At 38.1% G+C, this 27632-nt stretch overlaps 2 protein-coding genes across 7 annotated transcripts in view; one reads left to right on the top strand and one right to left on the bottom strand.

Annotated features, from left to right (window-relative positions):
- Nucleotides 1-19252, top strand: part of LOC109059083 (breast cancer anti-estrogen resistance protein 3 homolog) — a 60779-nt gene extending 41527 nt beyond the window's left edge. For 3 of the 4 annotated variants that reach the window (XM_042761897.1, XM_042761899.1, XM_042761898.1), the window contains 9 exons: nt 10059-10187; nt 12450-12889; nt 14065-14165; nt 14661-15385; nt 16733-16848; nt 17072-17243; nt 17372-17483; nt 17564-17770; nt 18404-19252. In XM_042761897.1, coding sequence (XP_042617831.1) covers nt 10059-10187; nt 12450-12889; nt 14065-14165; nt 14661-15385; nt 16733-16848; nt 17072-17243; nt 17372-17483; nt 17564-17770; nt 18404-18579 — 2178 coding nt within the window. In that variant the 3' untranslated portion in view covers nt 18580-19252. Of the gene's footprint in view, nt 1-757; nt 891-10058; nt 10188-12449; nt 12890-14064; nt 14166-14660; nt 15386-16732; nt 16849-17071; nt 17244-17371; nt 17484-17563; nt 17771-18403 lie in introns of those variants that run through there. The other variant, XM_019076282.2, reaches the window with a different exon arrangement.
- Nucleotides 19253-19954: 702 nt separating this feature from the next.
- LOC109059084 (formin-binding protein 1-like) overlaps nt 19955-27632 on the bottom strand; it is a 46561-nt gene continuing 38883 nt past the window's right edge. Inside the window, exons 10-16 of one of the 3 annotated variants that reach the window (XM_042761901.1) lie at nt 27068-27220; nt 24060-24169; nt 23571-23703; nt 23208-23302; nt 22523-22665; nt 22090-22248; nt 19955-21328 (exon numbers count right to left, since the gene is read on the bottom strand). In XM_042761901.1, the coding sequence (XP_042617835.1) occupies nt 21321-21328; nt 22090-22248; nt 22523-22665; nt 23208-23302; nt 23571-23703; nt 24060-24169; nt 27068-27220 (801 nt within the window). In that variant the 3' untranslated portion in view covers nt 19955-21320. Of the gene's footprint in view, nt 21329-21430; nt 22249-22522; nt 22666-23207; nt 23303-23570; nt 23704-24059; nt 24170-27067; nt 27221-27632 lie in introns of those variants that run through there. The other 2 variants (XM_042761900.1, XM_042761902.1) reach the window with 2 other exon arrangements.

The raw sequence follows: 27632 nt of genomic DNA, 5'->3' as shown, positions 1-27632 counted from the left end.
ATAAGCAACGTTTTTTCATGTCACTGCTTGATATCAGATTGTCTCTCAGCATGATCTTCTTTACTTGCAATGTGTGTCAGCTTTGTTCTTTATTCTGTTATGATATAAATTGATAATTTTCATCATTTTAAACACTGATAACCAGGCCCACATGGAATCTGAGCATATGCAATGCTGCAAATTCGGTGAATGAAATGAAAATGCAGTCAATGAAATGCATGCTACAGTATATATCTCAGAACTCCAAATGTACTATTCAATTTACTAGCTTCACTAGCTTCTGTTCATTTGCCAGTTAGTGAAAGAAAATCTTAAAATGGCTAAATATAATCTTCGTACAATAACTTAATAGCATATAACTAAAGAAAATAGCTATGAAGTTTGGGATTTCTAAGAGAAAATGCAAGAACTTAAGAAATTTGAAGCCCTAATCTAAATATCTCATTCTATTCTGTTCCCCCCTCATATTTTTTCTGATAAGCTGCTAGAGGGGTTGGTTTAGAGGCTGGCTGTGTGGCGCTCATGCAGATGACTGCACTCTGATTGGCTAGAAAGTCATATCACATGGAGTTTAGCGCGGCTCCTTGCATGGGCTGCCCGGGGGTGAGAGCAACAGCATGGAGCAGCATATGCACTGCTGAGCGCACAAACACACACACACACTCACTCATGCACACTCGCGCTGAGAGAGTTTACAGACAGTCGCTGGGCAGCTAACCTACTCTTGTCCACGGGAGGTATAAAGCAGTGAGTTTTGGAGATTAAAGCATGTATTTCCACTGATGAGTGCCACAGAAACAAGAGAGATGTCGGAGAGATGCAATATTTTAAGGACCATCACGGCAGCTTTGTGCTGTTTCTATCAGAAGAGCTCCATTATTGGGGCCAAGGTGAGTGAAAACTTGTTAAAATGACATCTGTATAAATGAATGCAATTAATGCGGATTAAGTAGCACCTAATTTACATGTAATTAATATATATATATATATATATATATATATAATACTATAAATAAATAGATCTGTAGCACAGCAAGACTGATTTAAAATCAGAGAAATTTAGATTTTTTTTCCAACAAAAAAAAATGTAGTGGAAAAGAAAAGATTAATAGAGAGGTGCCATAAAAAGCAGGTCCATGTGTAGTTTTATTGTGGCAGTCTTTGGTCTGGGCTCTTTAGATATATGGCTTTGTTTCACTATAGTAAGTGAAGGCGTCAGGCATATGCTCACTTACAAGTGTGTGTGTGTGTGTGTGTGTGTGTTTCTTCCCATTCACTTGTAATTGTTTAGCTGCACACCCTCCTCCTTGTTGTCTTCAAAACCATTTAAACCATATTGATTGAAATCTTTTATCTCTGTGGCTTGCAAATGGATCGTAAGTGTGAACACGTGTAGTTTTGTTCACTCATCTAATGTGTCATGTGATAAAGACAGAGAGCTGTTCAGGTCGGGTTGAGTGAATTTATGGGGCGATATAAAATTGGTTGTTCTGCGTGAGGTTGTTACAGTTTTATATGGAGCCCATGTGGGAATGAATCCACCAGCCAGCTGGTCATACAACTATACAAAATGAATGGATTATTAATAGCAAGAATGTTCAGGGGCTTACATTACACAGAGCCTACAGGGGGTTTTGGCCAACAGGATGAAATGCTTTCAAATTTCTGAGTTTATTGAGTGGATTGAAGTATTTCAGTGAGTCTCCACAGGTGTGGCTAATCGGTTCGTTCTTTCTTTCTGATGGTGCATGAACTACTGATATATGATCCATCAAAGCCTAGAACACAATTAAGCAGAGCATATTAGGAAACTTCAAAATTCATTCAACATTCTTGCTTTTAATAGCAGTATTCCTGTAGTTCAAACAGCAAAGCATGGCACTAGCAACGCAAAGGTCATGGGTTCAATTCCCAGGGAGTGCACGCACTGAAAAGATGTATAGCTTGAATGCAATTGCTTCGGATAAATGCATAAATGCAAATCTCACCAACACTGATGACAGATTCCTGGCTTGTTTATCAGAACAGTCTATATTTTCGAATTCTAAGGCTGAATTGTCCAGAAATAGCAGCATGTTTGTTATTTCTCACGTCTGGCCAGCCAACTCATCGGATCCTTGCTCTCAGGGTTTGAACGTCTGTTAAAAAAAACATTCGGGTCTGGTACACATTTTTGGGCTTGTTTCTAAAAATAGCAGTAGGTAGTCATGGAGACTTCCGGTCTTTGCGATGGTGTTAGGGGTCAGTTGGAGTTAGAAAGACAGAGAGGGCAGTGTTGGTGCTTCTTGTAGGGATTCTTTCTTCTAAGAGGAAGTTTCTCACAGAACGGCTTCAGTCATAGAAGGCTTCATCTGCAACGAGCGATTTCTAAGTAAATTTCTCAGTGGTGAAAACAACTTGAGGGCTTTACTTTGGTCAGTGTGAGGGGCAACTGTGGGAAGGAAGGTGATGTGCACTGTACAGTACAGCTGTGAATGTCTTCCACACTGTAGAGGCTTAAAAGCCAAAGTGTGACAAGCCTGCCTTAAAAAAAAACAGGCTTACTCGTTTAGCAGAAACTTATATTAACACCTGTCAGACATGGAATCTAATGCATGTTGAATAAATCGTTCTTCTGAGCTGGTTCTTCTGTGTTTGGGACTAAAATTTATGGCATGTGTTTTATTTTTTTTTTTGTGTGTTTTTTTAAGATGCTGTCAAGTCTACCTCCAAACCCAATTCTTGAGACCCCTTCATCTGGTTTCATTCTTGGTTCTGTCTAGCTGTTTTTGAATGCGAGAATGGACCTTGTGTTAAAGTCCGGATCTTATGTGAAAGTCTGGATCTTATGTGAAAGTCTGGTTCTTATGTGTGATGACTAAAACAAATCAGTGAATAATTTTTAAACACCTAAACAATTAATTGAAATTAACTGAAAGGAACCATGTCTCCTTTTCTCTAACACTTTCTACATGCATACACACACTGGACATGCAGCAGAGGTTCCCCCACACACTGACAGTGTAACACAGCAGAAATATCATGGCTATGGCAGAAATAAAAGCTCAGCAGAGCAGTGGGACAGCAGGAAGTCTGTCTGATTGACAGGATGCTGGAGAGCTGCTGACACAGCCTGGCACAGTCCCTTCAGTCAACACCAAAAGTTTCACCTCCTGTCTTTGATAAAAGAATATGCTTTTGGGGATCAGGGAATAAAAAAATTATTCCGGAAAGCACTTCATGTGTTCAGCAACTGGCAGAGTGACCAAGCAAAACTGGGTTTTATGTATTGAAATTTGGGCATTACATACCAGAACAGAGGCAAAACTGAATGAGAGCAGTCAGCCTTGGAGGACAACTACCCTCCTGAAACACCGCCGACACCTGTGTTTGAAGCTGAAAAGGAAAGACATTTCAGAATCAGAGGATGCTATTACATTTTGATGAAAAATTACATTTCATTTTTCTGTGCAATAATGTGCACTGAATCATTCACAATCAGATCATAAACATGAACAATAACTTTGACTTTCAAAATATTTTGTTGTCTGCATTTCAAAAGTGTTCAAGAAGAAATGCTGTATAATTTCAGCACAACAACAAAAATTTGAGATTTGTAACGGTTTTATTTTTGCCAGTTTTATCTTCTCTTATTCTTCTTCATGTAACCCATAGGACTTCAAGGCATTCTCTTGGCTTTCCTTTCCAACAGGATGGCTTCCAGCGATTTTGAGTCCCCAGGACAAGCGTGTCCCCTACTTTTCCATCTTTCCCCTTTTTCTCTCCTTTGCTGTACAACAAATTGGGCACGCTTGAGGAAACAATAAAAAGAGGCCATGTTCAAAGTGATCCAGCACGGCTGCCCCAGGCCCTTATCTCGCCTTCTGTCCTCCTTACAAAGCCAGGGCTGGGCCACGCTGATTGGGACTGAACTAGAATGGAATGAGGGGGCTGGGGGATCATAGATTGAAATGGAGAGAATGTGATTAAATGAGAGAGAGAGAGAGAGAGAGAGAGAGAGAGAGAGAGACCGAGAGAGACCGAGAGAGACCGAGAGAGAGAGAGAGGTTTGTGAGAATCAAGCTTTTTTCGGAAACTAAGATGCCTTCTCATTCCACAAAATGTATCATAAGATTTAACAAGATTATTATACAGTAAGAATGGAGGGAAAAGTCATTATAGCAAAGTATTGAAATTTTATGACAAATTACAAGTGTACCTAAACAAAAGCTGTTTTAAATGCAAAGGTTGGCTACACCACATATTGATTTGATTTAGTTAATAGAAGTTAACTGATAAATAAAATCCATTTATGACAATATTTTTGAAAGCATCCTTACTTTACAGTATATTTACACAAGTACCTAAAACTTCTCACAGTACTGTAGCTTTGGAGGCAGGTTGCTACAGTTCTTCTAGATTTAGTTTGTCTCAGTTTCATCTGTTTCTTCATGTAATCACAGACAGATTCGATGATGGTGAGATCAGATCTCCATGTGGAGCACCGGCTGTTGTCAGACTGCTTCTGCATTCAAAAATCTCACTAGATTATTATTAAAATTAATGGCAAAATGAATGTTTGGAAATGTAAACTGATATTTTCACCTGACACACTACAGCAAAAGATAATAACTGGCTTTAAACCCTTTTTTGGGGTGAAATACTAATGTGCCTAAGACTTTTGCACAGTACTGTATATATAAATAAAAATAGATTTTTTTTAATGTTGATTCTCATCCCTAAATTGCACCAAAAACTTTCATTTTAAATAAATTTAAAAGGACCATAAATCTTTCATGAGCATCTGTCACATCCCCAGACTCAGCTGGTCTGTTTCTTTCAGCTAAGATTTGTCCTGGCCTGTCCAGGAATACATGACGATGACAGACACCCCAGGGACCATCTAAATGGACAATGTGATGGGGGTGAGATAAGAGAGGAAAATGTCCTGTGTCCCAAGAGGCTGATGGGACACTCTGATGGCCTTCTTTGTTTACTCTGGTTCAGGAAGGGTGTGACCCAACACCAAAGAGCAGACCAGGTCATTTATCCTGCACATAAGAGGCTGCTAATGACCCACTGAACCCCTTGGGAATCTCAACCTACAAGGTTCAGACGGGGGGTCTTCATCCTTCAAGCCCCCACAGGAAGCAGCAGGAAATAACAAGATTTTTACATTTTATAAGTTAATGTGAGTGATGCTTATCCATGCAAAGTCGCCATCACTATGTGTGGTCAGTTGATGCCAACATCTTCAAAATCATTAGGACATCGCTATACGGTTGCTAGGATGTTCTGATTGGCTGCTTGTATCTTTGATGTTCTGGTATCTAGGTATGACTAAGACACCTCTTTTACTAAGGTCCAGCAAGTCGGAGTAATTTTTTCCTCTTTTATCATCGAGCTATTGTAAGTCAGATCACTTAGTTAGCTCTCAACAAGCTGCAACATTAAATGTATTACTCATGTCTGTAGTACAAATGGTGTTCAAATCTCTAAGTACAAGTACTGTATGACTAACTATCTACATGTACCATCGGATTAGTTGTCTTGCTGCTTTCCATCACAACGACGAAGAAATCAATCTCATACAAACGTGTATACATGATCTCCATCTTCAGTTGTGCACTTTGCCATAATCTGCATAATTTCCGAATCAAACATGGATTTTTAAACTCACTAAGCTGCTGAATGGCCACTTGTGGAGTAAACTAAAGAGGATTAGACATCCAAGAATCAACAGGGGAATGTCATCTCATCCATAATCATGATCCAAAAGCGGCTTCCAGATCAAATTCAGCCTTTGAGCACATCATCTTTAACCAGAGAAGCCATGAGAATAGTCAGTTCTGATGTGTGCCAATATGATCTAATGTGCGCTTAGTTACTCAGTCATGCTTACGATGTCTCACAATCTACTACAGAAAATTACTATTATTAATACTGTAAAGTGTCTTGTATATTGTCATTATGTGGCCCATTGTCCTGTCGATAGCTAACCTGTGCTCTGCACTTACCCAACGAGACCCTTGAACCTTAATTCAATACATCCAAATGCTTCAATTATAATTCTCATTCCAAATGCATGCCACTATTTAAAAAGAATCAGCCCCTAGCAATCAGCCCTCAGATGTGTGAAGATAAAAATGGCAATATATAAATGGCTACAACTAAAAGTAGAGGTGATTGATTTGATGTACAACTATGTATGCACCGCTCCTTGATGGAGGGATTATTCGTCATGGTGCTATCGAGCTGCTTGAGCGTTGGCTATTTTTAAACATTTACAGCCTCGGTGCACCTCTAAATGGATCCATGATGTCATAGTGCAGAATGAATGCAACGGCCGTGCCAGATAAGCAGTCATAAAACCTTAAATGTGAACAGCAGGTCCAAAAAATATTTGCATTCAGCACAAACAGAATAAAGTCTCATGCTCATATGTTTTTACTAAAAGTTCTATTTTGGTTGGCTGTTTTAGTAACTGTATTGAGTAATACAGTTGCAGACACAAAGCACAAACAAGTGCTTTGGGATGATTTTCCCAGCCAGGGTAAAAGTATGTGTCGTCTGGTCACTGTAATTTGTGGCTTGCGGGGTGTTGGTTTGGCCCGCTGTTGTCTAAATGGAGAGGGTGTGACGCATGTCCCTCACTACAATACCAGAGACATCAGTGTATTTCAGTCCTCACTTTGGCCTGAGTTTGTCAGTCTCTATACATAGTAAGGATCTTAGAAGCTTCTCCAAATAAAGGGGAAAACTGTCTGTTGCGTGGCATGACTCAAATAAATTCAGTTTAATAAGCCCAGAATTGCTTTTATAGTTTGCTTTCAAAGAAATGCACCACTCTTTAATTCAGCGGGTTTGTTACAGCCTTTCATGTAATCATAATACCTGACCATCTCAAAAGTGCCCTTCAGGCGGAGTCCTCTGAAAACATTTTGTGCCTTCAAAGCTGTTGAATGATCAGTGACAGAGTTGACATGAGGATGAAATGGCCAGGATTATCCACTAGCTGCTCAAAAAAGGAAGTGATAAGACTCTTCCATATGTATGTGTGTGTGTGTGTGTGTGTGATGCCTTCCGAACACAAATCAGTTACTCATAGGCTAGAATTAGATTAGATTAGATTCAACTTTAATTAAGAGATTTTATGGCAAAATTGATATCTCTCCCAGCAATCAACTGTTTGTTATCCACTTAGGGTCAAATGTTCTATGAAGCAATTTTACTGTCGATGTCATCTGAGTAAAGCAAAGTGTTTAAAACCCTCATAAAATAAGTAAATAAATGAATAATATTTTTTTATTAAAATGTTTTTAAAGTAACAATTTTAAATAATTTATGAATTTATTTACAGTGCCATGTTATTTTTAAGAGCATTTTAAGTATTTTGCTTCACATTGTGCCTAACAACACCCATAAAACATGTTAAAATTATTCATAAATTAATGAATACTAATGTACTAATCTGTTCACATAGTTCACATAACTGAAAAATAAGAACATAATTAGAATATGGCTATTTATAAAAGGCTATTTTAAACCTTGCATATCAAATATTAAGTGTAAAATCCAAACTTATTGCTATTATATGATGTATGTTTTTTTATTAATGTATTTTGTCTTCTCTCAAAATATAATATGAGGTCAGATTTAAAGATGTCCAGCATTGCCAGGCCTGTGTGCAGTGGTTTGTGGTGGACCACAGTGACAGATTGTGGTCAGTTACATCCTAATAACTGCCAGACATGCTTGACAGACACTGTTTGGGCTGTGGGTCACTGGACATAGAGAGAGAGAGTGAGAGAGAGAGAGAGAGAGAGAGAGAGAGAAAACAGACAGCTAAGCATCTTCTTAACATCACAGAAAACTGATGTACTGCTACTGTCAGTCCAGAAAAAAAAAAAAAAAAAAACATGAAATCTATAATGAGTTTTTACATAATTAAAATTACATTGACATGCTACACAGATTTTTAGTGTACTTTAGTTTTACACAATAATTTGTGCTTTGAGAAATATCTTATTTATAGATTAAAAATATTATAAACACTGCCCATTAATACAAGAGTCCTCAGTAGTCTATAAACAACAGGTTCAAGTTTCTATTAGACAGAACATTGTGTTGATGACATCACTTGTTCTGAGTACTGATGTCACTGTACTCCACCATGGCTCTCAGCCATACTCTAATGTCTTGGCAGGTTTAAGAAAACCCAAAGTGCCTGATCATCAAGCCATAAAAGCTATTTCAATCTGCAAAGATACAGCAACACACTAAAATGGGACTTGTTCATAAAAATACAGCATCACTGGCACTGTGGCTGCTTAATTAAGTCAAACAGTGACATACGAATTGGAATTTCCACTATTGAGCTTGCACACACAGACAGTCACTCATCAATTCCAATTACCTTTGCCCTTACATCAGTTTTATTTGACATGTTACTCAATAGACCACAACGAGGTGTCCTGCTGGGAATTTTCCCCTCATGCACAGATTTAGCTGGGGGCTATGCTGCAGTGCCGTGCTTGAGTACCCACTGCGCACAACTACCAGCTAGAGCACAAAGGTACCACTTTAGGTCTCTGAGGTTGGGTACCACACATAGCTGGCATTCCAAGCACTTAACCAAATAGAAGGCAATACACAAATATGCTTGAAATCTAAAATATGGAACAGCCTCTTTTATTGGCCTGGTTGTAACACAAGCACAGCAGGCAATCCATCCTTTCATGCTCGATAAAGCAATAAACCATGATAGTAATCTTACCATGTTTAAAAAGTGTTGTTAGGAACACCATAAAGTGCTTAAATCCTCTTAAAAACAGCCTCACTGAAATATTAATAATAATCACAATAAGACTTTAGTCAAATACTGGTTTATGGTTGAGAAGGACAGGTTGAAAAGTTGAGAAGTTTGCCACCTTTGAGATCTTTAAATGTTTATGAAAGAAGTCTTATGCTCACTAAGGATACATTTGATCATATATAAACATCATATACAAAAAAACTAATATAGTTAATTATTCATTTAAATTTAAAATAATGGATTTAAGCTGAGTTGTTGCTGATGTTGAAAACAGTTGTGCTGCTTAATATTTTGTAGAAAATTATTATTTTTGTACAAAATTAAGATTTTTTTTCCAGATTCTTTGATGAACAGAAAGTTCCAAAGAACAGCATTTATTTAAAGTCAACAAAAAACGGATGTTGAAATTGTCTTTTCTTTTCTATTGTGACATACAAGACAGTACTTTTTATTTATTACAGTTTTATTAATTTATTAATAAAGCTTTTGTCATTCATGACACATTAGATGTACAGTACATTAGTATACATTCCAAACAGCCAGATTTATTTGGTTACAGAACAGCATTAATACAACTCCTACTTTGTTTGCAAACAACAATGGCACATGCTGTTTTTAAGACAGTATTAAAATTGCATGTTCAGTCTATATTTACATTGTTGGAAAGGGACCACTGATGAAACACATGAAAGTATAAAGTGCTTTTGTTTTTTGAAAATCTATTTCACTGACAATCTGCTCACATGACTGAGATATGTTAATGAGGCACTGAAAACAAACCTATAAATGAAACACAACCTAGTCGGGAAAGATAACACTTTGCTTTATCAAGGATCTTACAAATTCGATTTATAGTATTAGTACAAACTAATCAAAGCTTATGTTTCATAGAAAATGACTGCATGTATTTTTTTAAGCAGCTTATTGAACTGTTCTTAAACTCCTCAATTGTGAAATCCACATGATGATTCAGAGCAGTGGGGTGTGTGCAGGTAAAGGTATGGCATGCCCTGTGGCTTATGGAGGCGGAGACAGACAGGAAGAAGGAGGGACTTATGCGTCACAATAAACAGATCAGCACAGGAAGCACGGGATCCATCAGCCAGTCAGATACTGAGTCACAGGGCAAAAAGAAGGGAGGGGAATAGAAAAAGAGAGGAGACTAATAAAAGACTGATACATATATACTTAAATCACAGGGACTAACATACTATCTAGGGCCACCATGGCTCTAACATACTCTTCTGTGCCCATCTATGTGCAGTTTTCAAGGGACAAGTACATCATGGATGGACCACCGGAAAAGCTACGGAGAGAACTAGAAGAAGAACTGAAACTGAGCAGTGAGGAACCACAGAGCCATGCCTGGTATCATGGAGCCATCCCTAGACAGGTACAACTTTCCTGGGTATATAAAGAGGGAGAGGGGTGGGTGATCATTATGGGATAATGTTTGGATCATAGAGGCTTTCTGTGGTGAGCAGCTGTTTCCCTGATTTAATATATATGTGTAGAGTTACAACGTGTCTGCAGTATTGTTCAAAAGCTGAATCTGGCAGACAGTAGAGATGTTTCTGCTGTCAAAGCATAGCTGTTCTCTCCTCAAGTGACAATGAAGTCATGCCTGCATCTAGCACAAACACTAACTTTCTTTGTAGAAAAAGATAATGAATTAAAAACATGTGGCTATATTAGTGGCTAACTTGTTAAATTTACAAAAAGTACCAAGGAAGTATCATGATAGAGTAATGTAAGATTTCAGTACCACATAACACATGCATGCTATGTTATGCTATGTTAAAAGTGCACATTGATGATTAGATGGTAGTAATAAGAAACATAAAAATAAGCAAGGGCTATGGTGTATTTAAGAGCCTATTTTAAGGTTGATCAATACTTGTTTTGAACTGGTTTACAGGCGCCAAACCTGTCCAGAACAAGAAAAACCACTTGCACACCCAGACTTGATCCATGATCAAGGGAAAAAAACAACAACATTTTACTAAAACGAAACACTAAATGTAGAGCCTGAACTGAATGCTAGAATGTAGCAATCTCCACAAGACTTTAGAATATTCTGGGTGGTTCATTAACAGCAAGCTTTATTTAAAAACAGCCATCAACAGTTTCTCATCATGGCAAACATCACAGTGCTGACAGCTACAGATCCGCTCTTATAAAAACCATGTACCCTGGCTCCTCTTTCCCATGCTCCTTTGCAAGATATGGCCCTGAAACTGACAACTCATCCATCAACAATTGTAGCAGAGTAAGAGTGGTTAATATAGTGATGAAGCATGACTGCTATATGAGCCGAGGTGTATTTATTTAAAGGCATCATATGATCAGAGCTACCAGCATTCAGAGTCTGGCTACTGCTTACACCACAAATACACCAGTCATAATGGAACAAACTTATTCACACAACTTATGAATGACCTTAGAATATATTCATCGGGTTCATGAGTAAGACAAACTCTTACAGCTAACACAATGGATAAAAAGGTGCCCTTAGATAAAGCATTTTTGTGAGGATTGATTGTTAATTCATTCTGTACAATGACACTATATTATCAGCACTGTTAAGAGAAATCAGCAGTGAGTCTGATACTTTGGAGTGGTCCTTGGATCACTACACACCCTTTGACGAATTTGACCTGCTTGGTTCAAGATAATCAAACAACCTACAGACAAGTGAAGAGGAAAGACAAGCATTTACTGATTTGACATGCATCTCTTTATGACCAGTGGTGTGAAATGACCTGTGCTTGATTTTAAAAGTGTTTCCTGTAAATTCCCGTCTGTCTTTTATTCGTCACTGTGGAAAAACCCATGAAAGGATGCATGTTTAGACAAACACAATGCATTGCCATTACTATCTGAGCATTACTGTATAGTGAACTCTAAGCTATTTAGCTGCTGTTTTATATCATAAGAAAGCCCGAGAATAGCTGTTTAGCACAACATCATGAAAAGTGTCATAAACACTCAGAGATTCTAATCACTTAATGACTCTTTTCCTGGTGCCTCTGCCGCCCCACTGCTCCAAACACACATGCTAACAGATTTATTAGTGTTTGATCTTTTACCTAGTAAGAAGTAATATGAAAAAATTACATATAAACATACTTTAATCTAATCTTCTCATATAAAATAAAAAAACTAAAGATATAATGATATATTAAAAACAAAGGAGGAAATATATATTAAAATATACACCCCCCCTCCCATTATTCTAGGCTGATTTTTCTGATCTCCAGAATGATTTACATACTGACTCATTAATATTCTGAACAGCTTCCAAAACCTAACATTCAGTTTGGAGAGGTAGTCCGTCATTCTAAACTGGTTGAATGCACTAGTGATCCAGAAAAGAAAGTAATATCTAGGTCATGCCATGAATTACTGTCATAAAAGTAGTTCTGTATTGTTTGCTGAGGATGTGTACATAATCTGATTAGACAGAATATCATTAGTACAAAGCCATACTACCATACTAAAACGTTTCCTTCAGTTTCTGAGCTTGTTTGAGCTCCTGCATGAACACCACAACTTAATGTGCACTAACATCTAGGCCAACAGCCAACATGCAATACACTTATACTTAAACTAAAAAGGAAGGAATACAAAAATTGTGTGTGTATCTTTGAATTTGGTGGCTGAAAACCTGGTTCAGAGAGATGGAGACTTTCTGATTCGAGACTCCCTGTCCAGCCCGGGAAACTACGTTCTGACCTGCCAGTGGAAGAACACCCCTCGACACTTCAAAATCAACAAACGGGTAGTAGCCATGAATGAGGCCTACTCACGTGTTCAGTACCTGTTTGAGAAGGAGGGATTTGACAGCGTCCCTGCGTTGGTGCGATACTACGTAGGCAACCGTGAGCCGGTATCTGAGGTTGTCGGAGCGATTATCTTTCAGCCAATCAACAGAGCTTTGCCGCTGAGATGCCTGGAGGAGAAATACGGAGTTGGAACTATACGTGTAGAGGCGGGATACTCCGAGAAAAAAAGCCTGACTTCCAAACGGTTGAGTCTGAATATCATGAACGGACACACCCAGGATCACACCCTCAGCCGTGGGAACCTCCTCAGGTGAGAGAAAGACTATCCTAAGGCACTTGACACTATTATGCATTGCCACACTTTACCGCCAAGAAGAAATAGTCTGGAATTATTTTTAATCATATATTTGAGAAAATAAGAGATTAATTATTTTACCCGTTAAAGGGTTGATAAATTGATAATTAAAAATTATAGTTCTCAAACGGTTTGTATAATGTGGTTTTTTCAGATCTGTATTTAGGCTTTTTTTTCATGTAAATATTAATACATGTAATTTAGCTGTCGCCCCAAAAAAGAGAGGTCAATAATTCATTCCTTTCATTTTTTCAACACTTGGCTAGACAGTAAATCACAGAGATTTAGCTCACGTGATTCAATCTTTTAAAGCTATTTCAAGTAAAAGGAAATTTATCTGTGGTTTGACTGTCCATCTTTAACTCTGAAATAAAAAACAGCATTAAAATAAATAATAGTAATACAATTTAATAATAATAATAATAATAATAATAAGTAATTTAGTAATACAATAACAATTTAATTTAATTGGTATTATATAATTGGGGTCTACTTTGAAAAGTGACAAGTCATTCATTTACATATTAACATCAAACCTTTACAATAAAACCTATTTAATTTTGTCAATACTTATTGGGTCTTGTAGTGTAATTCAGAAACTCCATCTCTTAACTGCAAACTCTTGGAAATCCTTGACAGGTTTGTTAATAAGGACCCCGACAGCAAGTAAATAAGGCATTTTTCAAGCTTAGAAATTAGGAAAATAGCAACCTTTACTTTTTAATATTAATTAAATTTTTATTATTTTTGTGAAACTATTTACATGTTCAGTTATTCAGTCCTACGATGTGACCAGCCAAAGTTAATAAATAGAGATTTTTAGCATCAATAAGCATAAAATAAGTGAAAGTTCTACTTATCTGTGAAGATTCAGCACATGGGAGACTTAACTTTTCAAAACAATGTGTTAAAATAGCTTTTTAAATTGGCAATTTTAAAATGGTATTAAAATAATTGTGCAGGTTGCCTACCATTAATTGAGAGACTGTGCTGTATCTGTGCTTTTCAAAATTCATGCCATGCCTCAGGAACTTTGAAATGAACACAGTTATAAGTGGTGTTAACTTCATGTTGTAGTCCAAAAGACTTTTAGAGAACAAACTTAGTGACCTGTTCTTTCTCCTTCACAGCAATAAAGATAAGTGTGGGAGTCAACCAGCATGTCTAAACCACGTTCAGGAGAGGAGACGGCCACTGAAGACCCATCAGTCGGAGAGCTTTCTCCCTATCGGTGAGTGCCTGTCAGCTCTCATCCTCATTGATACCCCATCACGCCTCCAACTCTTCAGTGATAACAAGTCTGACAGCTCTGAAAACCAGTCATCTTTCTAACATTCACTTTGTGCCAAAGAGAAAGTCAAGCTTATGTTTCCGCCTTTGAAATTCACTTTGGGTTACCGAACGTTAAATGTGTGAAATGAGGCGTGGGATTGAAATGCAAAATAAAATGTTTTGTTGAAGAGGCTCTGTGGAGAAGAATGAAAGTGGGGCTGGAGATAATTTATGCCTGTGTCAGGGGAATAAATATGGTTATGCAAAAAATGCAACTCTGCTGTCCATTTCAGAAACCAGAGTGCTCGATCTGCTTTACCATGCAGGATGTCAAAAGAAAACTTTGCAGCTTTGAGTTTAACTTCCTTTTCGCCATGTCCATCTATAACATACTGTCTACTTTAATGAATAAATAGCTGATATTATGCATATAAACGTATGCCTTTGCTTCCAGGCTGTAGGCCGCAGGCTCAAGTTCAGCATATGCAGCACCAGCCGTGCCCCAAATCCCCAGTTTTCCGCACAGGAAGCGAGCCAGTTCTGAGCCCCACAATGCCACGTAGAATGGCCTTTGACACCCAGTCTGGTGCGGCCATTCATGGATCTGACAGCCAGCTGTGTCCCAAACCGCCTCCTAAACCCAGCAAGGTTCCCTCTATGAGAGTATCCTGCACTCCAGGCTTGAAGACCCTCTCCCCACCTGTCCCCCCGGTAAAGCCTCATAAACATCAACCTTCATCCCAACAACAGCAGCAGTCGGGCAGTCCAGAACTAAGCTACTGTGAACTGAGTCCATGCAGGCCTGCCGACTGGGAAAAGATGAATAGCTCACAGGCTAATGGCTATGTGGAGAAACTAAAGACTGAGGAGGAGTTAAGGAGAAGTAATAGTAGCGTTAAACTAGACCGTAGCTCCTACCATAATTCCATTGAGGCCTTAAACAACAACAGTGAGGAAGACAATGAGGAGGACGTGGATAAAGAACGGGATTGCAGGAAAGGTTTCCAAAGACCTGTGTTTGAAACTGAAACAGCGTTCAAACCTGGTGACATCAACTTCCGGCTTCTTCCAGTGGAGAACAAGCCATTGGAGATGACAGTCCTGAAGAAAGCCAAAGAGCTGCTTGTCAGCCAGGATCCAAAGACCATCGCCAAACACATCCTGAAAGCAGACTGTCAGGTAATATTCATTATGAGCCTTTGAAGTCAACATACATTCTAAATTTGTTATATTAATATTAATTATTTTCAATTCATCAACATTAATGCATTGGGTATCATGAACTAACATTGAAAAACAATCTAAAACTCCATTTATTAATGTAGGTTCATATTAATTTATAAATACGCCATTACTCATTGCTAATTTGTTTCTTGCTGATACATTAATATAAATCTCTACAACTTGGAATGCTAAAAAGATGTTATATATGTAGAAATAAACTGTATATTTAAACGGAATAGTTCATGAGACCTAATGGACTAACTAAACTGGACCTTCCAAATAGCTAATTAAGATTTGTTTAAGGAAACTATTACTGTTAATGTAGCATGAATGGCAATATTTAACAGGTAATTTTAAGCCTTAACTAAATATAATTATGAATTAAGTATATACAAACTTTGGGGTCTACAAGATTTTTCAAAGTTTTTGAAAGAATTCTCTTCTTGCAGTGCTCACCACTGTTTGATCAAAAATACATCAAAACATATATTATAATTTAAAACAACTGTTTTCTATTTTAAAATTTATGAAATTTGTGAATGTTTTTTGTGGGAAATGTGATACATGATGTTACTTTTGATCAATTAATGCATCATCACTGAATAATAGTATTAATTTCTTGACAAATATATTACAGACAATTTTAACAGTAGAGCAAACATTACAAAAGCTAATACTTATATGGAAATCATAAGATAGTCTCTATCAGATAGTATTATAATACACAGCTTATCCATCACAGATTGTTTATCGGATAGCTTTCGAATTGGGAACGTTAAGTAAGAAGGGGGGGGGGGGGGGGGGGAGTAAAACTGAGCATTCAATAACAAAGGAGCAAATCAAGACAGATGAAAACAGAATTAGGGACAGCCATCCATACCCACTTACTGAATACAATCATGACCAACAGGTCTGCAATTACAGTCTCATTATGTGAGTCAGCCTATTCTTCAGGTTGGAGACTGGTTCCTCCAGCCAACCAGAGGACAAGACCACAGTTGAGCAACACTGCAGGGGCTGAATGTAGATGAATCCAATTAAAAATGACCCCAAAAGCCTCTTATACATGTGACTGACCACTTCTCCACATGTCTTTCTGCTTCTAAAAACTCCTTCAGATTGTTTGTCTGTGTATATGGGAATTTAATTTTAAGCTGGCTGATTATGTCACTCACAGAACCAATATTATGGACAAAAACAGCCGACCTACCCACAGCCCAAATATAGCTTAGATTCTGTGCAATACTTTTTGATTCTGTATGTTAATTAATTTGATGCGAACGCTGTGTGTTCATGCTACAGGTTGCTAGGATACTAAATGTTTCAGAGGAGGTGAAAGATCAAATGGGTGTGACCTCTGGGCTGGAGCTGGTGACCCTTCCTCATGGGAGACAGCTGCGGCAGGACCTCATGGAAAGGTAAACCAATGCTGTCAACACATGATCTATTAAGCAGATTTCTGATGACTCTTAACGTTGGACAGCTCTTTCAGAGAATATTAACTCTTATATATGCTAAACAGTCTAAACAGAGGCTTTTTTTTGCAGGAGTTCTGTAGTAACATTCACAGACAGTAATTTGAGGTATCCAGAGTCATGTAGGCCACACATTTAACATGCATGGCTGGTTCTTTTTAAACAGGCATAACACTATGGCGATTGGAGTTGCTGTGGATATCCTGGGGTGTACAGGAAGTCTGGAGGAGAGAGCAGCCACCCTAAACCGGATCATTCTGGTTGCTCTGGAGCTGAAAGACTCCATGGGAGATCTTTATGCCTTTTCCTCCATAATGAAAGCACTGGACATGCCTCAGGTACCCAACAGCTCCTTCTAGTTGCCCCTTTCACTTGACTTGAGCTAGAAACTTTTCTCCCTCTTAGAGTGTGGTCAAAAAGTGTAGGAAACACTCTTTAATCTGTGTGAACTTTGTTGTATAAACAGATTACCAGACTGGATCATACGTGGACTAGTTTGCGAAGAAAATATACGCAGTCGGCCATTATTTATGAGAAATCTTTGAAACCGTTCTACAAAGGACTTTATAATGGAAGTGGTGAGTTCCTGACAGTAAAACATATTTAAAATGCCCTTCATAGGTCACCTTTAGTTAAGTTCTTGTTCTTGTTTTTCCAGCTGAAATCCCACTGAGCAATGCCAGTGTTCCACTGCTAATGCCGCTGCTCACCTTGATGGAGAGGCCTGCGGTCACCTTTGAGGGTATGGACGCCTGGGAGAACAACGACCAAGGCTGTGAAATCATGTTCCGGCACTTGGAAGGAGCTCGTGCTGTTGCACGCAATGCGGACACATACACCTGCAATGCACAGCGGATCCTCCAGGGTAAGACAAGGACATTACAACAGTCATTTCAGGAGTAACATGGGGGAACTGCTAAGCCAAACATATTTATGTGATAGAAAGTTCATACGCCATTGGATTTGCAATAAAGCCGTTCAGGTCATAGTCGTAAAATCCAGAAGAAAATCTGCATTCAAATCATGGGTTCCCTCAGGAAGTTAAAAGGCCTGGTTACCAAAACAAGCACATAGAAAGACCAGTGTAGTTTGATTCATGAACATTAGACTCTAATGAGCTGGTTCAAAAGACAGTCTAAGAAATCCTTTAGAGCAGTTACTAAATTAACATGATTCACCTACTGAACAAGCTATCATTACTTTAGTCATGTCTGACTCACAATGAAGCAACTTCTACAATGATATACACTTAAGGTTTGGGAGACTTAAATCAGTGCAATTACCAACTAGTTCTTTTAAAACAATTACATTTTTACAAGGACGGAAGGAAGTTACATTTTACAATTTGCTATCTTTAACAATGAACAATGTACATTTTTAACATTTAAAATATTCTTATTTAACATTAGCTAAAGTATGAACATATATTGCATTAATGACAATAAATTGAAAGTTACCAAAATATCATTCTTTAAATGATATTTGACTCTCTCTCCAGGATTCCAACCTAATGATGACATGTTGGAGATCCTGAGGACTGATTTCCAGTTGCGTCTGCTATGGGGCAGCAGGGGGGCAGCTGTGGACCAGACAGAGCGACACGACAAATTCAAACTCATCCTTACGGCCCTGTCCAGAAAACTAGAGCCTCCAGTCAAACACACAGAACTTTAAACCAGATACTTTATGTAGACTCTCTGAATCTCTCTGTGGAGTCGGATCAAAGGTCATCTGCATCTGAAAAAGGACATTCTTTAACAGAATGTGAGCTTCAAAAGATCACATGCAGACTGCAAGTTGGAAGCCATTTATGAGCATAAATGGCACTTGACTATGGAGAGTTACTTTGTTCCAAATGCACCTTCCAGAGGTGTGCTGTGCTCCACACTTATGAAATGGGCAGGTACAAGTTTTGCCTTCAAGAAAAGGAGGAGAATATATCTAATGGCCAATATATCATCCACCCAAAGAAATACAGATACCACTGGAGGCAGAGAGAACACTTCATGAGAGGTGTATGGATGTGCTCAATCATTTGACACACGAAGTGATTGATGAGAGAGGACTGAGATGATGGACTACACCTTCAAGACAAATTTGCAGCTCTATGAAGGAACATGAGGTAGTAATGTTTGTACACTTAGAAATATCATGAAGCCCATTGGTCGGAGCAGTGTTGATATGTTTAAAAATACAACATGGAAAAAAATGTACATGATCATCACTATAGTGTACGCATGTAAAGGCTAGTTTGTGTAATATATTGTATTAAGTATTACTGACCTGTAAATAGTCACTCATAAATGAAATATTCTGAAAATATTGAATAAATATCTTATAAAAGCGTTTTAATTGTTACACATTTTTTCTCATGTGTGTAATATATACTGTATAAGGATCAGTAAGATTTTTTTTTTTTAATTCAGCAAGCATGCGTTAAATTGATTAATAGTAGTATATCTGATTTTTTAAATGCTGTTCTTTCTATTAATCAAAGAATGTATCACAATTTCCACAAAATTATTAAGCAGGAAGAAATGTTTCTTGAGCACCAAATAAAAATATCAGAATGTTTTCTGAAGGATCATGTGACACTGAAGAATGAAGCTTTGCCATTACTGGAATTAATTAAATTTTAAAATATATTAAAATACAAAATAGTTCTTCTATATTGTAATTATATTTCACAACTGTACTGTTTTTCTTGCATTCTATTCAAATAAATGCAGCCTTGGTGAGCAAAAAACATTGGATATCTTGAAGAAAAAAAAAAAAAAAAAAACATACTGACCCCAAACTTTTGAATAGTAGTGCATATGTGTGAGTGTTATTGACAAAACTATTATCTACAACAACACATGATGACCTGCATATACAATATTTGCAGGTTAGAAACCCTGGCTGCTGAAAAAAAAAAAAAAAAAAAAAAGCAATAGTGATTAAATTCATTGTATGCAGTAGGAATATAAGATACAAAATAGATCAATCGAAACGAGAAATACGAAATAGATCAAATCGAGTGAAGAACTCCAAAAAATGAAAGTCAGGATGAACGAGACAGACATAGGTATTTATTTCTCGGTTGCTCTTGCTCCAACACAATCCCCAGTATATAGTGGTCAATGCTGTCTTACCATACAACACATTCACACAAAAGGAAGCATTCACATCAGACATCATTCACTCCCTAATATTCCAATTCAAATGCAACAGGGTAAAAAAGTGCATTGGTTAAGACCAGGGTCCTATTGAAAATAGAGTTCAGACAGGAAGAAAAAATGGTTACAAAGCGATTACGGCACAGTTCTTTAAAGTAAAGCCTGAAAGTCACTCGCTCGCTCTGTTAAAAAAAAAAAGTCACAAAAACATTCATTCTGAAATAAAGATGTTAATACATAGTGTTTAATAATAAAAACTAACTAGGTATATACATATGCGTATATGCATCTGTATGCATACACAGTTTAATATGCAAGAATCATATTCACAAATACACGCACTTGAGATCAGATTCTGGAGACATGTGGTCCCTTGTTAGGAGGCAGTGAGCATGTTCTTTTAGCAGATATCAGACATCAGGAGCTGAATGAGAAATGGAGAGAGCACCACAGAGAGCTGGCAGCCCAAGAACAAGCAGTTTTTTTGGGCACTGAGGGTCAGATAGACCCCTATAGGACTTTACTTTCCACAGAGGCCTGTAATTAAGGCAGAGATGATGATTGGTGTTCAGAGATCCTTGCTGGTTGCTTGATTTATATGGTGTTGGGTCCCCCTGCTGGTCAAATGCAGAACTGCATCAGGCTCCATCCAGCCTCCAGACTATGCATAAGGGGGCGGGGCCAGTGGGTGGATGTTGCTGTGGGGACTGTTGCATTGACTACCAATGCACCTTGCTTCCTCTACTCTGATTGGTCATGCTTTGGAGACTTACATCATGGTTAACATGGAATGCATCAATGAGGAAATGTAGTTAAAAGAGAAAAGTCAATGGAAACAGACAAAAAAAGTGGTTGGGATAATAAGTGGTTAAATCCTAATAAGGGGTCAGTTGGTCAAAACGGAATGAGGAATGAAAGGCTGCTGCATCATGCAGATGCACGTTATGATGAACATGAGATGACGGTACAGACAGACATTCAGCTCAGTATGTTAGTGCCAGACAATGACTATTTTTGGGTTCTCCGTTAATGCTCAAATGCATCTTTCCCCATTCTCCCATGCCCTCCCAGCACACCCTGATATTCCCTGGAACGTCTGCTGCAATGGAATGATGTTAATGGCCATGACATAAACAGCATGCAAACATGCAACCTGCCCCAACACAATCTTGGTCTTAAATTCGCCCCACCGCCCCACTAACAGACCCACAGCAGTGAGTCCCATCCACCAAATACCACAGAACCCCACTCATCCAATCAGGAACCTGTAGCCACAGAGAAAAGAGAAGACAGAGTCATTGACAGGTCCGCCGACGACAAAGAATGATCAGCGACAGAAGAAAAAGATAGAGGTGAGCCAGCCCAACTCACTGCTGCTCAGCAATTTTCTTGGATTGTATTTATTATATGCGTTTAATTTCAGGTCACAGATGAAAAAGGAACTTGCACCACTAAAAGTTTAAACAGAAGAGTAGCATTTGCAGGAATATTTGAAATGAAACAGGTTTGATGCTACTATGAGGAACATTCGTACTGTGATTGGACTGTAGAAACAATGAGGAAATGCTCCAGGCAGAGTGAACTTCAGTTTCAACATGCATAAAAAATAGGAGCTGATTTTTGAAGTGTGACCGTTTTCTCATTATTACAATGAGCAAAATATCTCTCAGACAAACAGATATTTGAAAAGGAGCTGATGCATTTTGTTCAGGTTTGCTCCGATTGTATAAAACTGATTCAAAACAGTGCATTAAGCACTAATTAAAAATGATATTAAAGCAATACAAATCTCTACAATTCTACAGATTGATCTGCTGCAGCAAAGTCACAGTGCAGAGGAAATAGTCTCTTTTAGACAGTGTGTCAGTGTGTGTTTGTCCTTGGGCTCACATGGTGAACAAAAGCATATGGCAATCAGCCGAGCTGCACTTGATGAGTCACGTTAAACCTGACACACGCTCCCCCATGTGTGATGTCATGACTAGGACGTGCTGCCGTGGCTGATGTCATATGTAGGTGACCGCACCTTTGCTGTTTTTCTCCAGTGTGATCTCCACGTAGGATGTGGGGACGTAGCCCTCCTCTCCTCCTTGTTTCCGAACCCGCGTCCATCCATCACCTTTATCTTCCTCTATGACATACAGCACCTCGTTCTCCTTCATTACCAACGTGCCTTCGTTAGAACCTAAGGAACAAACACATTTTTAATACTATACGAATTTAAGCCACATGAAACTATGGCATACTGTGAATTATTGAGTTATTTAGTAGAAAATCTGTCAATGCATTTGTATAGTAGAGTGTAGAGTGAAAATGAGAATAGAAAATGATCAATTTCTCAAACACTGGACTTTTTCTAGTGCAAAAAACAAACTTTGAGAAACGCAAGATAAATATTTGAAACTGCATTTTCGTGACCCCTTTAAACTAGGATCATTTAATGTGAGCTGTTTTTGTACCATCAAAAGAGTAGAGAGCTTTGCAGTGGCCGATGGCAGGGAGAGGATCGTCATCGTCAAACTCATCATCAAATTCATGTGGGTCTGGCTGCGGTGGAGACCGATGCTCCTGACTGTGATCATCTGTGTAACTGCCTTCAGGGCTGAAAGAAAAAAGAAAAGCGTCAATGTTTTAAAGTGGCTTTTATGTTCAGAGGCAGCTGTGTGACGTGTGGAGGCGGAAAGCACTTGAATAGGACTGGAAGGTACGACCGTTTCATAAGACGACCATGCTACATAATGAGAAGCTACTCTTCCATTAATATAACATGTATCTTAGATGTATCTTTTAGTTTGCAAATTTTCAGCATCATTACTCCAGTCTTCAGTGTCACATGATCCTTCAGAAATCATTCTAGAATACTGATTTGGAAAACATTAAGAAATATTTCTTCTTATTATCAATGTTGAAAACAACTACATTGACTATTCCAACTACATGACTACTTAAATCCTTATGCTGTGCTTTTCTTCTCATTTATATCTACAAAAATCTTGCAAAACAGCAAGAAGAGCAGCAAGAAAGCTCTTCTAAGCATGGATATACAAACAGTTCAAGGACTCATAAAAGGAACAGCTGTATACTAGTCATGTTATTGGTCTGTTTATCTAGAGAATGTAGATAATATAATCAGGAAATGCAGACCTCTCTCTGCCGTGGGGTGCGTGGTGGTTCACATCTGCACTGGACCGTCGCTCACTGCGGGATCCGTGCTTTCCTTCAACCTCAGCTAGCCAACTCTGAGATGGAGAGAGAGTGATGAAGAGTGATACAGGTCCAAATATTTTGTACTACTAATGAACATCTGTTGAGAATGTTATGAGATACTTTAAGACAAATTGCATTTCATGTGATGCGGAAACCGCATTATGTCCATTCCTCCACTAGATGGGGCTGACACACAGAGCCGCTCAGCTGTTTTATGTCAAATTTATCCAGATGTACATTCCCAGAGGCTGTGCTTCCTTATAAGACTGCAACAATAAGCTGATCCTCTGGGAAGGTTACCTCATTTTTATGGATCTCAGAGCGGAGCTTCTCCATGTTGCATATGGTCTCTGAAATCTTAGGCTGGAGACTTCCAGGATCTCCCATCTGAGGATTCTTCTCATAAACATCCTTCATTTTGTTAAGAGCATCTCTGTGATAAGGACAATTATGATTTTGAGATATCATTCTCTATCCATTTAATAGGCTTTAAACAGTTTAAACTGTGAGCATGCATGGCTGCAAACAGAAAACTAAATAAATACATGAAAAAAGTAACTTAACAAGAATAATAATTTAATAATAAATAATAAATTAATATAAATTAATGTTATTTTTTATAAATAAGTAAATTCAGTTTTTTTCTACCAACAGAAAATTCAGCCAATAGAAATATGTTTTTCTCAGCAATAATTGTTTTTTTTGGGAAACACACATTGCTACATAGAGAAATTATTTTAAAGAGAGAGAGAGAGAGAGAGTGAGTGAGTAGCACTCTCCATGATCTACCTTTGGTCCATTTCTTTCTGCAGCTCTTTATTCAGCTCATCGATCCTCTGTTGTAGTTTTTTGCGCCTCTGTTCAGGGGGAAGGTGGCTGAGGTCTTCTAGTGTTGGCGCCTGTACAAATACAGGTTATTGGTTGGAGGCAAAGAAGCATCGACAGGCATCCAGCTGCAGTTCCAATGCACATGGTATAAACAGCCGTTCTTACGAGAGATATCTTTCCTAAAGCTTAAAGGGCCCATTTGTTTGCATACATTCCAATATTGCAATCCCACTGAAAGTTTATAAGCATTTAGCCACACTATAAGAAAGACAGGTTTAAGCTTTACAACTTGAGGAAGGAGGGGGTTTCATTGCAGTCACAGCATCCTAGAACTAAACACACAAACGTCTATTCTTAAACGTCATATCACATCTATACTACATCAGTCCAAAACACACATCACTTACCAGCTTTAAAGACCACTGAGAGGTTATGGTTACGTCACGCCATTTCAGAAAGAACAAAGGCAAATTTCTTATAAACATCAGTCAATCAAATGCATTTTGACTGACAATTTTAGTCACGTTTACACAGAATGGCACCATCTTATCAGGTGTTAGCCTGTAGCTTTAGCTCAGTTCTTATGAGTATAGTATGGTTAATAATACCACAGGAAATACATTTTAGAAGTCTGGTCAAAAACCTGAATCAGCCTGAAACCTCACACCAATCTCATCTTTGTTTTCAATATTTCTGTTTAAGCTAGGTAAGCTAAAGTAGAAGGAAAAAGAAGAAGAGGTAATATCATGGAATTTGGTTTTACAGAAGTAGGCCCTGATGTGGTTTTCAAATAAGTTAATCTGAACTACTAGGAAAAGGTTATCTGTTATGGCAGTTGTCAGTCTGTTAGTCAACACCACAACAGAAGTAGTTCACTTCCAGAATACAAATTTCCTGATAACTTTCTCACCCCCATGTCATCCAAGATGATTATGTCTTTCTGTCTTCAGTAGCAAAAAAAAAAAAAAAAAAAAAAAAAAAAAATACAAAGGTCTTTGAGGAAAACATTCCAGGATTTTTCTCTATAAAATGGACTTCAATGGGACCCAATGGGCTGAAGGTCAAATTGCAGTTTTAATGCAGCTTCAAAGGGCTCTACACAATCCCAGCCGAGGAACAGGGGTATTATCTAGCGAAACGATCATCATTTTCTTAAATTTATATACTTTTTAACCATAGATGCTAGTCTTGCACTAGCTCCGCGATGCGTGTCACGCATGATGTAATCACGTTGGTAAGGTCACTCGTGGTCAGCTCTTCGTCTGTGCACTCTGGATCAGAAAGGTAGGGTATCTCATTTTCTCCTTCAACTTCAAAAACATCTAAAATCTTGGAAAGGGCGTTTGACTTTCTTTGCATGTTCGCTTTGTAAACACCGGGTTGGCACTTTCACCTACATCACGCAACCAGATTACATAATGCGTGAAGTCAAGATAGTGCAAGTATATACATTTTAAGTTTTTTAAGAAAATGATGATCGTTTCACTAGATAAGAGCCTTATTCCTTGGCTGGGATCGTGTAGAGCCCTTTGAAGCTGCATTAAAACTGCAATTTGTCCTTCAGCCCGTTGGGTCCAATTGAAGTTCATTTTATGGAGAAAAATCCTGGAATGTTTTGCTCAAAGACCTTAATTTTTTTTGCGACTGAAGACAAAGACATGAACATCTTGGATGACATGGTTGTGAGAAAATTATCAGGAAATTTTTAGGGATGCATGATAAATTTTGGCACGATATTAATGCACATCTCATCAGTAAAGCCGGTTCTGTAATCAGCGGTAAATCTCTACACGTGGAGCAGTATTTACTACACAGAGCTGACAAGCTGCACAACATATGATCTTGGTTTTGCGCAGCTTGTCAGCGAACAACGGCTCTGTGTAGTAAATGCTGCTCCACGTGAAAGCACGCACGTGTAGAGATATACAGCTGATTACAGAACCGGCTTTACTGACGAGATGCGCATTAACATCGTGCCGATATTTATTGTACATCCCTAGAAATTTTTATTCTGGAAGTGAACCACTCCTTTAAATAATGAAAGCAATTCAATATTCTTCTATTGTAACTTGAATTTGCAAACATTCAGTAGGTTTGGTGTACAATGATACACACTACTGAAACTTGGCTATATACACAAGAAAATCTTGAGGAAACAGATGGTGCTTGTGAAATTTCAGAATAGCTGTATCCAGTTAAAAGAGCCATTCACAAATATTTAACCTTTTAGCTTCCTCACCAAACAATATGTGAAGTGTAATCATTTGCTCTGTTGTTTAGAAAAGGTCAGACCGGTACTCTTAAGATAATTAAAATGACTTTGATGGGCACTTTTCTACAAAAAGATTCACAATTGGATCTTTTGTGTTTAAAAGATGTTCAGAGGAGAATTATTCAAAACAGTGAATCTCCCAGACTAAACTCAGTCCTCTTATGTTTGTAAATTCATTGTTCCATCCAGTCTGTTTTAATACATGTTCACCAAGACAGCGATTTGTAGCGGTAAAGTAACTGCAAGTTACTGCAATTTTCAACAAGAGAAACAAGCAACATCAATCATGTCGATGCAAAAATGCAGAGTACAGGCAATGCAACTCGTGTAACTAAAATTACTGTCAGTGTGAACACAGGTATATGGAAAAGAGCTACTATGCTGTATTCTGTAATATGCAAATGTGTATAAAAATAAATAAATAAAGCAATAAAAAAAAACACCCACCCAACACTCCCTCCACCATATTCTGCAGCCGTACAATCATACAAGCATTTAAATCCCACAGCTAAAATTAGGGGCACAGTTCTTTGGACCCAGATAAAGTCTTATTCCTTCACTCAAAAACAATTGTGATTCACATTTCCTCATGTGCAGGAATTAGCTAAACCTTGGGTGAGAGAAACCGGCCCAAGCATAAGCACAAACATCATAATCACCACAAACCCACACACGCCAGTTCCGGGCCGACTCTTACCCCTCTTTTCACAGTTCGGAAGGATGGGATCTTAGTTTTTGCATTTCTCATTTCAGATAGATGGTTAGCTATCCGGTCTGTAGAAAATTTAGGAGACTGGAAATGGCCAGAGGGAAAACTCGGGAGAGAAGGGGGAGGGATGGATGGGGGAATCTGGGACAACAAAGATTTACGGTGAACTACTAACCAAACAAACAAATGAACATGCAAAACCCATCTAAAATAACTCATCTAGCTAGTTAAATGGCTGAATGAGCAAAGTCTAGCTTGTTAAATGCTGCTTAGAAGGAAGTTTTAACTTTCATTACATCATTCAAATTAAGGGTTTTTAAAAACAAGAACTACTTTTAAGGGAAGGATAAACGTGAAGCTATATTGTTAAAAAGATATAAAAAGGTCAGGAAGTCTGTAGGTACTGACAGCATAGGTAAGAAAGCAGAAGTTAAAGTTTTACCTAGCCATATAGTACTTTACTGTTCACACAAGCCAAAGAAGAGAGACTGGATGTCATGCGGGCTTTTAATTTATCACCTATTCTAAGCAAATGAACCTTAAAATGGAACAG

Source organism: Cyprinus carpio, chromosome A8 (genome assembly GCF_018340385.1).
Source record: "Cyprinus carpio isolate SPL01 chromosome A8, ASM1834038v1, whole genome shotgun sequence".
Classification (NCBI taxonomy): domain Eukaryota; kingdom Metazoa; phylum Chordata; class Actinopteri; order Cypriniformes; family Cyprinidae; genus Cyprinus; species Cyprinus carpio.
The sequence above is the reverse complement of the archived record's forward strand: the minus strand, read 5'-3'. Positions and strand labels throughout refer to the sequence as shown.